The sequence below is a fragment of the Hyperoodon ampullatus genome, assembly GCF_949752795.1.
Source record: "Hyperoodon ampullatus genome assembly, chromosome: 3".
Lineage (NCBI taxonomy): Eukaryota > Metazoa > Chordata > Mammalia > Artiodactyla > Ziphiidae > Hyperoodon > Hyperoodon ampullatus.
Genome location: NC_136916.1, coordinates 16,460,480 through 16,475,729, shown reverse-complemented (window position 1 = coordinate 16,475,729; position 15,250 = coordinate 16,460,480). Strand labels below are relative to the sequence as shown.

General features: G+C 40.5%; 1 protein-coding gene across 1 annotated transcript in view; it reads right to left on the bottom strand.

The window, feature by feature from the left end:
- The window catches only part of CCDC7 (coiled-coil domain containing 7), a gene marked incomplete at both ends in the record, with an annotated part of 108,913 nt that extends 101,193 nt beyond the window's left edge, over positions 1-7,720 (bottom strand). Inside the window, 3 exon segments of the mRNA XM_079699051.1 lie at positions 5,036-5,128; positions 6,291-6,563; positions 7,637-7,720. Of these exon segments, the coding sequence (XP_079555177.1) occupies positions 5,036-5,128; positions 6,291-6,563; positions 7,637-7,720 (450 nt within the window).
- Between the last annotated feature and the right edge of the window lie 7,530 nt (positions 7,721-15,250).

Genomic DNA, 15,250 nt, shown 5'->3' with positions numbered 1-15,250 from the left:
AAAATTGAAATTGTACCACGTATCTTTTCCGACCACAATGCTATGCGACTAGACATCAATTACAGGAAAAGATCTGTAAAAAATACAAACACATGGAGGCTAAACAATACACTAATCAATAACGAAGTGATCACTGAAGAAATCAAAGAGGAAATTAAAAAATACCTAGAAACAAATGAAAATGGAGACACGACGACCCAAAACCTATGGGACGCAGCAAAAGCAGTTCTAAGGGGGAAGTTTATAGCAATACAATCCCACCTTAAGAAACAGGAAACATCTCGAGTAAACAACCTGACCCTGCACCTAAAGCGATTAGAGAAAGAACAACAAAAAACCCCCAAAGTTAGCAGAAGGAAAGAAATCATAAAGATCAGATCAGAAATAAATGAAAAAGAAATGAAGGAAACGATAGCAAAGATCAATAAAACTAAAAGCTGGTTCTTTGAGAAGACAAACAAAATTGATAAACCATTAGCCAGACTCATCAAGAAAAAAAGGGAGAAGACTCAAATCAATAGAATTAGAAATGAAAAAGGAGAAGTAACAACTCACACTGCAGAAATACAAAAGATCATGAGAGATTACTACAAGAAACTCTATGCCAATAAAATGGACAACCTGGAAGAAATGGACAAATTCTTAGAAAATCACAACCTTCCGAGACTGAATCAGGAAAATAGAAAATATGAATAGACCAATCACAAGCACTGAAATTGAAACTGTGATTAAAAATCTTCCAACAAACAAAAGCCCAGGACCAGATGGCTTCACAGGTGAATTCTATCAAACATTTAGAGAAGAGCTAACACCTATCCTTCTCAAACTCTTCCAAAATATAGCAGAGGGAGGAACACTCCCAAACTCATTCTATGAGGCCACCATCACCTTGATACCAAAACCAGGAAAGGATGTCACAAAGAAAGAAAACTACAGGCCAATATCACTGATGAACACAGATGCAAAAATCCTCAACAAAATACTAGCAAACAGAATCCAACAGCACATTAAAAGGATTATACACCATGATCAAGTGGGGTTTATTCCAGGAATGCAGGGTTCTTCAATATACGCAAATCAATCAATGTGATACACCATATTAACAAATTGAAGAAGAAAAACCATATGATCATCTCAATAGATGCAGAGAAAGCTTTCGACAAAATTCAACACCCATTTTTGATAAAAAACCTGCAGAAAGTAGGCATAGAGGGAACTTTCCTCAACATAATAAAGGCCATATATGACAAACCCACAGCCAACATCGTCCTCAATGGTGAAAAACTGAAACCATTTCCACTAAGATCAGGAACAAGACAAGGCTGCCCACTCTCACCACTCTTATTCAACTTAGTTTTGGAAGTTTTAGCCACAGCAATCAGAGAAGAAAAGGAAATAAAAGGAATCCAAATCGGAAAAGAAGAAGTAAAGCTGTCACTGTTTGCAGATGACATGGTACTATACATAGAGAATCCTAAAGATGCTACCAGAAAACTACTAGAGCTAATCAATGAATTTGGTAAAGTAGCAGGATACAAAATTAATGCACAGAAATCTATGGCATTCCTGTACACTAATGATGAAAAATCTGAAAATGAAATCAAGAAAACACTCCCATTTACCATTGCAACAAAAAGAATAAAATATCTAGGAATAAACCTACCTAAGGAGACAAAAGACCTGTAGGCAGAAAATTATAAGACACTGATGAAAGAAATTAAAGATGATATAAATAGATGGAGAGATATACCATGCTCCTGGATTGGAAGAATCAATATTGTGAAAATGACTCTACTACCCAAAGCAATCTACAGATTCAATGCAATCCCTATCAAACTACCACTGGCATTTTTCACAGAACTAGAACAAAGAATTTCAAAATTTGTTTGGAAAAACAAAAGACCTCGAATAGCCAAAGCAATCTTGAGAACGAAAAACGGAGCTGGAGGAATCAGGCTCCCTGACTTCAGACTATACTACAAAGCTACAGTAATCAAGACAGTGTGGTACTGGCACAAAAACAGAAAGATAGATCAATGGAACAGGATAGAAAGCCCAGAGAGAAACCCACACACATATGGTCAACTTATCTTTGATAAAGGAGGCAGGAATGTACAGTGGAGAAAGGACAGCCTCTTCAATAAGTGGTGCTGGGAAAACTGGACAGGGACATGTAAAAGTATGAGATTAGATCATTCCCTAACACCATACACAAAAATAAGCTCAAAATGGATTAAAGACCTAAATGTAAGGCCAGAAACTATCAAACTCTTAGAGGAAATCATAGGCAGAACACTCTATGATATAAATCACAGCAAGATCCTTTTTGACCCACCTCCTAGAGAAATGGAACTAAAAACAAAGATAAACAAATGGGACCTAATGAAACTTCAAAGCTTTTGCACAGCAAAGGAAACCATAAACAAGACCAAAAGACAACCCTCAGAATGGGAGAAAATATTTGCAAATGAAGCAACTGACAAAGGATTCATCTCCAAAATTTATAAACAGCTCATGCAGCTCAATAGCAAAAAAACAAACAACCCAATCCAAAAATGGGCAGAAGACTTAAATAGGCATTTCTCCAAAGAAGATATACAGACTGCCAACAAACACATGAAAGAATGCTCAACATCATTAATCATTAGAGAAATGCAAATCAAAACTACAATGAGATATCATCTCACACCAGTCAGAATGGCCATCATCAAGAAATCTAGAAACAATAAATGCTGGAGAGGGTGTGGAGAAAAGGGAACACTCTTGCACTGCTGGTGGGAATGTGAATTGGTACAGCCACTATGGAGAACAGTATGGAGGTTCCTTAAAAAACTACAAATAGAACTACCATATGATCCAGCAATCCCACTACTAGGCATATACCCTGAGAAAACCATAATTCAAAAAGAGACATGTACCAAAATGTTCATTGCAGCTCTATTCACAATAGCCCAGAGCTGGAAACAACCTAAGTGTCCATCTTCGGATGAATGGATAAAGAAGATGTGGCACATATATACAATGGAATATTACTCAGCCATAAAAAGAAACGAAACTGAGCTATTTGTAATGAGGTGGATAGACCTAGAGTCTGTCATACAGAGTGAAGTAAGTCAGAAAGAGAAAGACAAATACCGTATGCTAACACATATATATGGAATTTAAAAAAAAATGTCATGAAGAACCTAGGGGTAAAACGGGAATAAAGACACAGACCTACTTGAGAATGGACTTGAGGATATGGGGAGGGGGAAGGGTAAGCTGTGACAAAGCGAAAGAGAGGCATGGACATATATACACTACCAAACGTAAGGTAGATAGATAGTGGGAAGCAGCCACAGAGCACAGGGAGATCAGCTCGGTGCTTTGTGACCGCCTGGAGGGGTGGGATGGGGAGGGTGGGAGGGAGGGAGACACAGGAGGGAAGGGATGTGGGAACAGATGTATATGTATGACTGATTCACTTTGTTATAAAGGAGAAACTAATAAAAAAAATTAAAAAATAAATAAAAATTTAAAAATACCTTCAAAAAAAAAAAAAGAAGTACATTGAGCAAGGTTGCAAGATGTAAGATCAACACACAAAAATCAATCATATTTCTATATACTAATAACAAACAGGTGGAAACTGAAATTAAAAATATAACGCCATTAAAAATCATTCCAAAAAACATGAAATATTAATGTATAAACCTGAAGAACAATATACAGGATCTTTATGATGAAAATTACAGAATGCTGAAGAAAGAAATCAAACAGGACAATGAAATCAATCAAATAAATGGAGAAACATATTATGTTCATGGTTTGAAAGACCCAACATAGGTATTTTATTACATGAAGTCAAACTCAATCCCTAACTAAGAAAACTAATTATAAAATAGAAGAATAATGACCAACGAGTACAATGTATTAAAGTATAGTCGACTATTAAGAAATATGTAGGGCCTCCCTGGTGGCGCAGTGGTTGGGAGTCCGCCTGCCGATGCAGGGGATACGGGTTCGTGCCCCGGTCTGGGAGGATCCCATATGCCGCGGAGCGGCTGGGCCCGTGAGCCATGGCCGCTGAGCCTGCGCGTCCGGAGCCTGTGCTCCGCAACGGGAGGGGCCACGGCAGTGAGAGGCCCGCGTACCGCAAAAAAAAAAAAAAAAGAAATATGTAAAAATAATTCATCTCATCAATAGACTGAAGGTGAACCACATAATCACCTTAATAGTTATATCATTTTAATATATACAACACAGACATTTATTAAAACTCAGTAATCTCTTCAATGTTGGGGGTTTTTTATTTAGCAAACCATAAATAGAAGAATACTTTCTTAACATAATAAAGAATATACATTGCAAACCAACAGCCAACCACAGGCTTACATATTAAACAAGAGATGCATTAGCATCAAAAGTAGGCTCAAGGGCTTCCCTGGTGGTGCAGTGGTTGAGAGTCCGCCTGCCGATGCAGGGGACACGGGTTCGTGCCCCGGTCTGGGAAGATCCCACATGCCGCAGAGCGGCTGGGCCCGTGAGCCATGGCCACTGAGCCTGTGCTCCGGAGCCTGTGCTCCGCAAGGGGAGAGGCCACAACAGTGAGAGGCCCGCCTACCGCAAAAAAAAAAAAAAAAAAAAAAAAAAAAAAAGTAGGCTCAAGATATAGATATGCGGTGGTGTGATGATTTGGGAGACTGGGATTGACATGTATACACTGATGTGTATAAAATGGATGACTAACAGGAATAAAAAAAATAATAATAATAAATAAATAAAATGTTTAAGAATATATACAAATGAATGGAAACATTTAAAATTGAAATCCAATAAATACTTTAGTAATAAAAAAAAGATATAGACATGCCTTAATTAAACTTTAAGATAAGTGTTGGCAGAGAATGGAAAAATCAGTAAACTATTTTCAAGTTTCCTAGGAGGATCATTTTCATGGATGGGGGATTCATTCTGAGAACATATACAGACTCTAAAAGAAAATCTTAGCCCTTTTCAGCATTAATGTCTCTACATTAGCATTACATATACTTACAGGAAAGGTTAATCCTTCATGTTCAGGCTTCACAACTGGTTCTTCTCCACCTGGAATGCTAAATCCATAGGTTTCTTCCAAAGTAGAAACAACCTATGAGAAAATCAAAGTAAATTATGTACTTATATAGGGTAAAAATATTACATTAAATCTAAAAAGATATTTAATCAACTATGTCAGAACCATTTTAGCAGTAAGACTTATTTCTACCAGTACCATAAACTTAAGTTTTCCATCTCATGCCCCACCTCATATCATCCTGAAAAAGGAGTATGAGCAATAGGTCTTGATCCCTCCCTAGCAATGAAGAAAGGCCCTATGACTCTTCCATTTCTGTGTTGAAGGGAGTCTACGTACAGCTGAAGCATCAACTCTACTTACCACCAAAGTTTTCCTCAAAATCCAATTGACGTGGCTTTCCTCTTTGAAGAGAGTGGGGAAAATAGAGAGATGGAGACCAGAAAGCAATACATTTTTAAAGGAAATTCTCTGAGCTAACCCCCTGAACTTTGAGCAAACTTGTATTTTGGAAGTTAGATGAACTATATTTTTTTTGTATATCTGTGCTGTTCCTCATTGTTCTCACTTGGTATTTGGTACATTTACAACTCAATTCTGGATCACTGTGCAAGGAAGAAACTCAGAAAATAGGAAGATTTTTTTTTTCCCAACACTAAGAGCTAGAGTTTCTAAGTGCAGAGAAGAGCTAACAGAGCAGGCATGAGACTCAGAAAAGCCTATCCTTAGAAAGATCTGCTTGTGTCTCAGAAGTTGGATTTCAGGAGGGTTCCCACTATTCATTGACTGATGACAGTGGCTCACTGTCCCTAAACTCATTGTACCAACTATATGATTTATGCTGAACACCTGCTTTCCTTCAGGGAGTCTGGAATTTTGGTACATGCTACGCAGAGAGTACCTAGGTGACCAACCTCCAATAAAACCCTGCGCACTGAGTCTCTAGTGAGCTCCTCTGGTAGACATTTCACATGTGCTGTAACAATCTGTTGTTGAAGGAATTAAGCATGTCCTGTATGACTCTAAAGGGAAAGAAATCTTGGAAACTTGCAATTGGTTTCCTTGAGACTTCACCCCATGTGCCTTTTCCTTTTGCTGATTTTGCTTTTAATCCTTTCACTATAATATATCTTGGCCATCAATATGACTATATACTGAGTCCAGTGAGTCCTCGAAGGAAATCACTAAACCTGATGATGGTCATGGGGACCCCCAACCCAGGCACCAAGTATCTTACCATCTTCAGATGTTTGGTAATTTTCCTGATCAATTCATCTTCTGCTATTAACTCCTTTGTCTTACTTGATGGAATGGGCAAAGCATACCTTATGATGGATTCCCCTGTTGGTGGAGATCTTAAGACCACTGGTTCAAGTTTATCATGTACTAATTTTGCACTACGTTTTTCCTTTGGTTTAGGTGACAATGGTGAATTAAATACTCCTTTTTTAGATGTTAATTCTGGAACATTTGCCAATTTACTACTAGATGCCAATGGATGCTTTACTGGCTTAATTTTGTTATTTACTTAGCTTCTGAATTATAGATGAAAAAATTTTATTCCTCCCTGTAAATAAAACATTAAGATTTCAGATTAAAAATGATGGCAGATTAAAAAGAATGAAATAATGCCATGTGCAGCAACGTGGATGGACCTGGAGATTATCATACTAAGTGAAGCAAGTCAGACAGAGAAAGACAAATATCATATGATATCGCTTATATGGGGAATCTATTATTTTTAAAAAGATACAAATGAACTTATTTACAAGCCAGAAACAGACTCCTAGACTTAGAAAACAAACTTATGGTTACCAAAGGGGAAAGGTGGGTGGTGGGTGGGTGTAGATAAATTTTGGGATTGACATATACACACTACTATATTTAAAATAGATAACCAGGGACTTCCCTGATGGTCCAGTGGGTAAGACTCCGTGCTCCTAATGCAGGGGGCCTGGGTTCAATCCCTGGTGGGGGAACTAGATCCCACATGCATGCCGCAACAAAGAGTTTGCATGCCACAACTAAGAAGTCCGCATGCCACAACTAAAGATCCCGCAAGTGGCAACTAAGCCCCAGTGCAGCCAAAATAAATGAATAAGTAAAAGAGATAGCCAACAAGAACCTACTGTATAGCAAAGGGAACTCTACTCAATATTCTGTAATAACCTAAATGGGAAAAGAATTTGAAAAAGAATAGAGATATATACATAAAACTGAATCACTCTGGTGTACACCTGAAACTAACACAACATTGTAAATCAACTATACTTCAATATAAAATAAAAATTTAAAAAAAGAAAAAAAATGATAGCCAGACTATCAATTGCCATGAAGATGGTGAATCCCAAAATCAACTCTGGAGAAATTACAAAATGGAGAGGGAAACATTCCTAACAGCAAAGAAAAAAAACCAAACCTGTGAGAAACCCCTAGAGGTGTGATTTATGTGTGGGCATTCAGGACAGGAGCTGAAGGGAGGGAAGAAGACAGTGGCAGCAGTGAAAGAACGTATTTAGAAAACTTTAAAATTTTATTTTTACCTTTCCCCCCCATTCTTGAGCATTAGCCCTTTATATATACCATTATTTCCATAGACAGTAACAGCCTATTATTTGCTGATCCCAGGGTATCAGCAGAGTAATGCCGGGGCAGCACCAATGTCATGCTAGAATAAGGAAGTATAGACTGGGTAGAACTTATTAAGCTTTCATTCTCCTACTTCTCTCTTTCCAAAGCTGATAAGACTAGAACAATGCCTCCTCCCATGGGAATTGTCTGATAGACTGGCAAAATTAAGATAGAATAGCATTGGCTCTCTGTTGTCTGCAGTGCTCCACACATAGACTAGTCCCATTGTTGTGGGTTGAACTGTGTCCCCCAAATAGATATGTTCAAGTCCTAAACCCTGGTACCTGGGAATATGACCGTATTTGAAAATACAGTCTTTGCAGATGTGATCAAGTTAAAATGAGGTCACATTGGAATAGGGTAGGCCCTCAATCCAATGACTGGCGTCATTATAAGAAAGCCATGTGATGACACTTGTACACAGACGTACAGGGAAGAAGGCCACGAAATGACAAGGGCAGAGATTGGAGGGGTGCAGCTGCAGGCCAAGGAATGTTAAGGATTGCCAGCACCCACCAGAAGCTGGGAAAAACCTTCAGGGGGAGCACAGCCCTGCCAACACCTTGATTTCAGACTCCTAGACTCCAGAATTGTTAGAGAATAAATTTCTCTCACAATAAATTGTTTTAGGCCACGCTTTTTGTGGCACGTTGTTACGGCGCCCTAGGAAACTAATTTGCTGATGGAAATGATTCAGTAGAAAGCAAAAAGTATGACTGAGAGAGAGGGAATTGCTGTGATGATACCCTTGAGTAAACAAGAAGAAATGGGTTTTAAGGCAGGAATGGGCCAACGCACTTTAGACAGGAACAGGGAAACTTTACCTAAGGTAGCAGACAGGAAGGCAGAGATGTGGGCTACTTCAAGAAACCAACAGAAAAGGATTGGGCACTCACCAGGTGCTAGAAAACTGCCTAATAAATGGATCATGAAAGTTCACAGAAACTTAAAAAAAAAAAGTTACATGCAGTGAACACTCATTAAAAAAATACTTAAGGGGCTTCCCTGGTGGCGCAGTGGTTGAGAGTCCGCCTGCCGATGCAGGGGACACGGGTTCGTGCCCCGGTCCGGGAAGATCCCACATGCCGCGGAGCGGCTGGGCCCGTGAGCCATGGCCGCTGAGCCTGCGCGTCCGGAGCCTGTGCTCCGCAACGGGAGAGGCCACAACAGTGAGAGGCCTGCGAACCGCAAAAAAAAAAAAAAAAAAACTTAAGGATTTCACACATTTGCTCCATTTAACTCTCCTAACAATGCCAGGAGGTGGATACTCTATCACCATAAAATTACCCAAGTTTATCAGTCACTTTCCACCAACGAAGACAAACGTTTTCTGGTTTCCCTTCAAGGACTAGCTTGATACCCATTTCAAGCCTTTTAACGACACATTATACAAAACTGTGGGGGTGGGAGGCATAGGGTTTACGGTCCTTAAATTCTCCATCAAGACAAGAGAAGCTCAGCCGCAGCTGAGGCAGTCACGCGGGGGGGGAATGAAGAGAGAAGCAAGGACGCTTTGGCCGGGGAATCTGTGAATACGCTGACAGCTGACGAGGGAAGTCCCCCACCACTCGGTATACCTGCTGAGGCTGTTGGCAGTCAGGCTACTCGGTGGTTTGGCCCTGGCGAGGCTGGCTCCAAGGTGAAAACGCTGGAAATTCTGAGCCTCCCAGACTTCCTTCAAGACGGAAGCCTGCAAATCCTGCAGGCTCCAGCCCAGCTGCTTTACAAACGGACATCCCTGCCGCCAGAAAACGCCGAGCTTTAGCGTCCCCGGGCGGCCGCAGCGAGGGTAATAAGACGCCAGCTGCGGACGGCCGTTGACGTCACGTCACGACGCCGACGTCCTACGTCAGACGCCGCGGGCGGGAGCCGCCCATCCCACGCGCGCGGGGAGAGGGGCGAGGGCTTCCGGCAACGACGTGGTCTTCGAGAATCTGCGTGTCTCCACCGCGCCCTCGGTCTCTGCGATTACTTCCAGACGCTTCACACGCGGAGATGCTTACAGGCTTTTGGCCTCGAGAAATAACGTCCCGTTTAGTGCTATAAGAGCTTGGGCTACACCGACAAAACCTGAGCCCCAGGCCCTCCTCTGCCACCGTCTAAATTTTTCACTGCGGGGTGTTGTGGAGTCAAAATAATTTTTTTTTAGACTATTAAATATTTTGTTGTTGTCGAACTATAGTTGATATACAATGTGTTAATTTCTGGTGTACAGCAAAGTGATTCAGGTGCATATGTTAAATACCATGTTGTACCATGAACATGTACCACTTACATTATTCTTCAAGGGATAATAGGAAGATTTCTGCTTCCAACCAAAATGGTGTAACAGGGACTGGGTTTATCCTCCTAGCTGACCAACTAAAAAATCAGACAAAATATAAGAAAATGAATTTCAAGATATTGGCTATCAGGCAATTAATGACAGTGATGCCTGGGTAACAGGAAACAAACAAGATGAGCTCTGTGATTTCCTAAACTTACTTTCTGAAGAGAGGAGTTTCCAAATCATAATGCAAAGAGGGGGGAACCCAGGGAGACCCCAGAAGTCTCCCTGAGTTGAAGAAAAGATGTCCAGTAAGGCCAAGGAAATTCGAGTTAGGAGGGAATACTAAAGAAGAGACTGAAAAAGAGTGAGAGAGCTCCATAAATTCTCAGAGGGACCCCCTTCAAGTCCACAGTGGATTAATGTCACCATATGCATGTATGGCCACATACATGCTAGGCTAGGGAAAGAGCCACCTAAAAGCATCAAAGGGTACAATACTCACAGCTCACAAAGAGCTGGAAATATTTTATATTCTCACCAGCTAGAGTGAAAAGCTTTATAATTAATGGGTACTCCCTAAGTACTCACAAGGATTTTGCCACAGGAGGTGGTCAGGACTAGTCTTACACTAAACACTTCTCTGGACCTGACAAATGAATCTTCAAAGTAATACCTGAAAGAATCAAACATTTCCAATAACTTGACAGACCCAGAACAGAGCTCAAGAATATTTATACGCATATCAAAACATCCAGCACCCAACAAGGTAATAATCACACTGTCAAGTATCCAATCAAAAGTTGCAGCGGGGGGCTTCCCTGGTGGCGCAGTGGTTGAGAATCTGCCTGCTAATGCAGGGGACACGGCTTCGAGCCCTGGTCTGGGAAGATCCCACATGCCGCAGAGAAACTCGGCCCGTGAGCCACAGCTACTGAGCCTGCACGTCTGGAGCCTGTGCTCCGCAACAAGAGAGGCCGCGATAGTGAGAGGCCCGTGCACCGCGATGAAGAGCGGCCCCCGCTTGCCACAACTAGAGAAAGCCCTCGCACAGAAACGAAGACCCAACAGCAAAAAAAAAAAAAAAAAAAAAAAAAAAGTTGCAGGGGAATTCCCTGGCAGTCCAGTGGGTAGGACTCCGCACTTCCACTGCAGGGGGCACAGGTTCAATCCCTGGTCTGGGAAGTAAGATCCCACATGCTGTGCAGCACAACCAAAAAAACAAAAAGTTGCAAATCATGCAAAGAAAGAGGAAAATACAATATACTAATGTAACGGGATAAAAATCAATCAGTCAAAATGACCCCAGTCATGACAGATGATAGCATTGGTAGACAGGACAAAAAAATTATTACAACTGTATTCCATATATTCAAGAATCTAGAGGAAAGATTGAACATGTTAAGTGGAGACATAGAAGATATGAAAGCACTCAAATCAACTTTCCAGAAATGAAGATTACAATGTCTGAGAAGAAAAAATGCACTGGCTAAGAGAAACAGTAAGTTAGCAATCACAGAAGAAAAGATTCATGAACCTAATAGCAAAGAGAAACCACCCAGAAAGAAAGATACATAAAAGCTTCTGTGGGGGGGAAAAAAATCCAGGATTTCTGTGAGCCATAGAACAACTTCAAATGACATAATATACATGCATGTGGGTACCTATTTTTCTAAGTATGATGAAATGTATAACTCCACAGATCTGAGAAGCTCAGTGAACACCAAGCACAGGAAACATGAAGGAAACAAGACACATCATAATCAAATTGCTTAAAAGCAGTGAAAAAAAGAAAATCTTTAAATAAACTGTAAGGATAAAAAGGCACATTACAAAGATAAAGTAACAAAGACAAAGATGACAACAGAGTTTTTTTCCAAAACAGTACAAGACAACATTATGCTAAGTGAGATAAGCCAGATAGACAAAGACAAGTATTGTATGGTATCATTTACATATAGAATCTAAAAAAGTCAAAATTTTTAAAAAAACAGTAAAATCATGGTTACCAGAGGATAGGGGAATAGTTTGATGTTGTTTAAGGGTACAAACTTAGTAGTAGATAAGCCATAGAGATCTAATGCACAGTATAATGAATACAGACAGTAATATTGTATTATGATTATGTAACGTGATAGAGGTGCTAAATATTGCCACAGTGGCAATTATGTTACAATATATAAATGTTTCAAAACTTTATTTATTTACTTTTTTGGCCTTGCCCCACGTGTTATGGGATCTTAGTTCCCAGACCAGTGATCGAACCCAAGACCCAGCAGTGAGAGCCTGTAGTCCTAACCACTGAACTGCAAGGAAATTCCCTCAAAAATTTTTAAATGCAATACTGGAGATGACAGCGCAACATTATTAAAGTACTGAAAGAAAAAAATGGTTAATCTAGAATTCTTTAGCCAGAATAATTATCTTTCAGAAAACAAGGTGAAACAGAGAATTTGTCAGACACACAAAAGCTGAAAGAATTAATCAACAGCATACCTGCACTAAATAAATATTGAAGGAAGTCTTTCAACCAGAAGGAGAATGATACCAGTTGCAAATCTAGATCTGTGAAAGAATTGAAGAGCACAAAAAATGGAAACTAGGTGAGTATACATCAAGATATTTTTCTTATTTAAATCCTCAAAGGTAATTGTTTAAAGAAAAATCAGTAACAATGTGATGAAGAATTTAGAACATAGGTGAAAGTAAAATGTATAACAATAATAGCACAAAAGCCAATTGGGAGAAATGGAAATATAACATTGTAAAGTTCTTATTCTATATGTGAACTGTTATAATACCACTTGAAAGCAGTCTGTGATGTAGGCTGGATAATGGCCCCCAAAGATAAAAGGTCTTAAACTCTAGAGCCTGTGAACATTCATTACCTTTCACGGCAAAGACTCAGCAGATGTGATTAAGGATTTTGATATGAGGAGATTATCTGAGATAATCTGGGTGTCACAAGTGTCCTTGTAAGAAAGAGGCAGAGGGGAACTTCCCTGGCAGTCCCTTCCACTGTAGGGGGCACGGGTTTGATCCCTGTTCAGGGAACTAAGATCCTGCGTGGCACAGCCAGATAAAAAAAAGAGGCAGAGGGAGATTTGACATAGAAAAAGAGAATGCAGTATTACCATGGAGGCAAAAGACAGGAGTGACGTGGTCATAAGTCAAGGACTGTCAGCAGCCACCAGGAACTGGAAGAGGAAAGAAGCAAATTCCCTTCTAGAGCTTCTGGAGGGAGTGTAACCCTGCCAACACTTTGACTTTAGCCCAATGAAATATTTCACATTTCATGGGAGAATATATTTATTTTGTTTTAAGCCACCAAGTAATAATTTGTAACAGAAGTCATAAGAAACTAATACATGTAATAAGTTAAAGATGTATACTCTAAAACCTAAAGTGAACCATAAAACAGAAAAGAGTTGTAGCCAGTGACTCAAAAATAAAAAGGAGCTAAAATGGAATTTTAAAGATACCCATGGGAGGTGAAGAAGCTGGGGCCATTTGCTGCTATTTACAATACAGAGAAGTACGATTAAGAGAATAGCAATCAAACTGCAATCAAAGCTGTGTATCAGATAGCAACCCAGGAGTCAGTTAAATTCAAGGATCTTGCAATAGTTTGGGAGAGCTGCACTAAGGCATTTTCCTCTGTGAGGAAGAGTCTTGGAGCTGTTCTAAAAGACAAAAGAATATTAATGTCCCTTCATTTACCTGTACTTCCCAGTGTTTAAGGCGCTCCCTCCCCAGGTGCTTGTTTTTTCTATCCTTCCATTGTCACAAAATAAATGTGTCCCATTCCAGGAACTAAAACTATTGATATTTCTTTCCAATAATCCTTTACTTTCACCCAAACTTTTCATCTGGAAGAATCAGTCAGGAGCAAGAGGGACAAGAGGATTTTCATAAAACTTATAAAGACCCATTATGTCCCCATCTTTCAGCCTGTGGGGGCCAGTACAGGGGACAGTATAGATGCAACGCAGGGCAATAAGTGCCCAAATGCTATACAGTGCTTCACCTGTGATTTCCCATGTGATTTTCTCTATCTCAGGAACTTTCACTAAGAGGGCCAGAGAGTGCCTTTATGGCCAAAACCCACTTCAAGCAAACTCTGACTTTTTACTGTCATCTCTGAAAGGATATAAGATTGGCTTGATAGAAGATAGTCCAGAACAAAAAGGTATCAGGAGAAGTTGAGCTGTAAGAGGGCCAAGCTATTCCCATCCCTCCTTAACAAATATGTGTGCTTTCCCCTTATCTCCCAAGCTAACCAGCCAAAGTTCTATAGATTTGCAAGATTTCTGCCCACAGCAGACATAAATTTCCCTCTTTTTGCATTTGGCGTTGGTGAGTCTCTGTAATTGTTGTATGAAAAGGATCAGAACTTTCCTCTAACCCAGGGTGGATCTTAGCATTGGTTGTTATCATAGGATGGGGGTGAGGCTGACCATCAGATCGACCCTCTAGCCCTCACCCCAAGGAGAGATAACAAGAATCAAGTCATGAACCTGCCTCCCGGTACTCAGCCTGCAGCCATCTCCCTAATTCCTCCTCAGTGACAGAGAATGGAGTGGAGGATAATTTATTGCTGGATTGAATAATATGGCTATTATTAAATCCAAGGACTTCCCTCAAATCATGTTAAGTGAACTAAATGGACTGTGGAGAGGCTCTTGTATTTCCTGTTCCAGGAAGCCATGCTGTGTCAGTATTCCATCTTTGTCACTGAAACTGTCAAGAACTGTGAAGGGTCTACAGTTTTCCTTATTTGTTAGAAAACCAGTCAGCCTACCACAGTATCATAGACACTGGCAGAAGATATGAGACTCCTGGACCAGAGACAAAGAACACTTTATTAATCACAGCAATAGCAGCAGCCAGAGTAACAACATTTGTGCTGGTTCCCGAAGCCCTGACTCCCGTAGAGCAAAGCAACAGTGGCCAGCTGATGCTTGTACACTCAGTGAGTTGGGTTCCTTGAGAGGAACCCTGTTTAGGAAACTCCGATCTTTCCCCCCCCACCCCACCCGGGAACTCACCTCCCTGAAGCTCAAGGAGGGCCCTGTTGGGGCCGATTTTGGCCCTAGTCTCACACCTTCCCATGAGCCATGGGGTAGAGTGACTAAACCCACTCAGCTCACGGCCCCACCCATGAGCTTCCCTCCACCCTATCCTTAATCTTTTCTGAAAATGCTGCTAGCAAACCTTCTCATCCTTTTTCCGGTGGGAGACATTGTCTTTATTATCATGATCAGCCAATAAATGCGTCCTCTGCCCCAGAGAGAGATGCT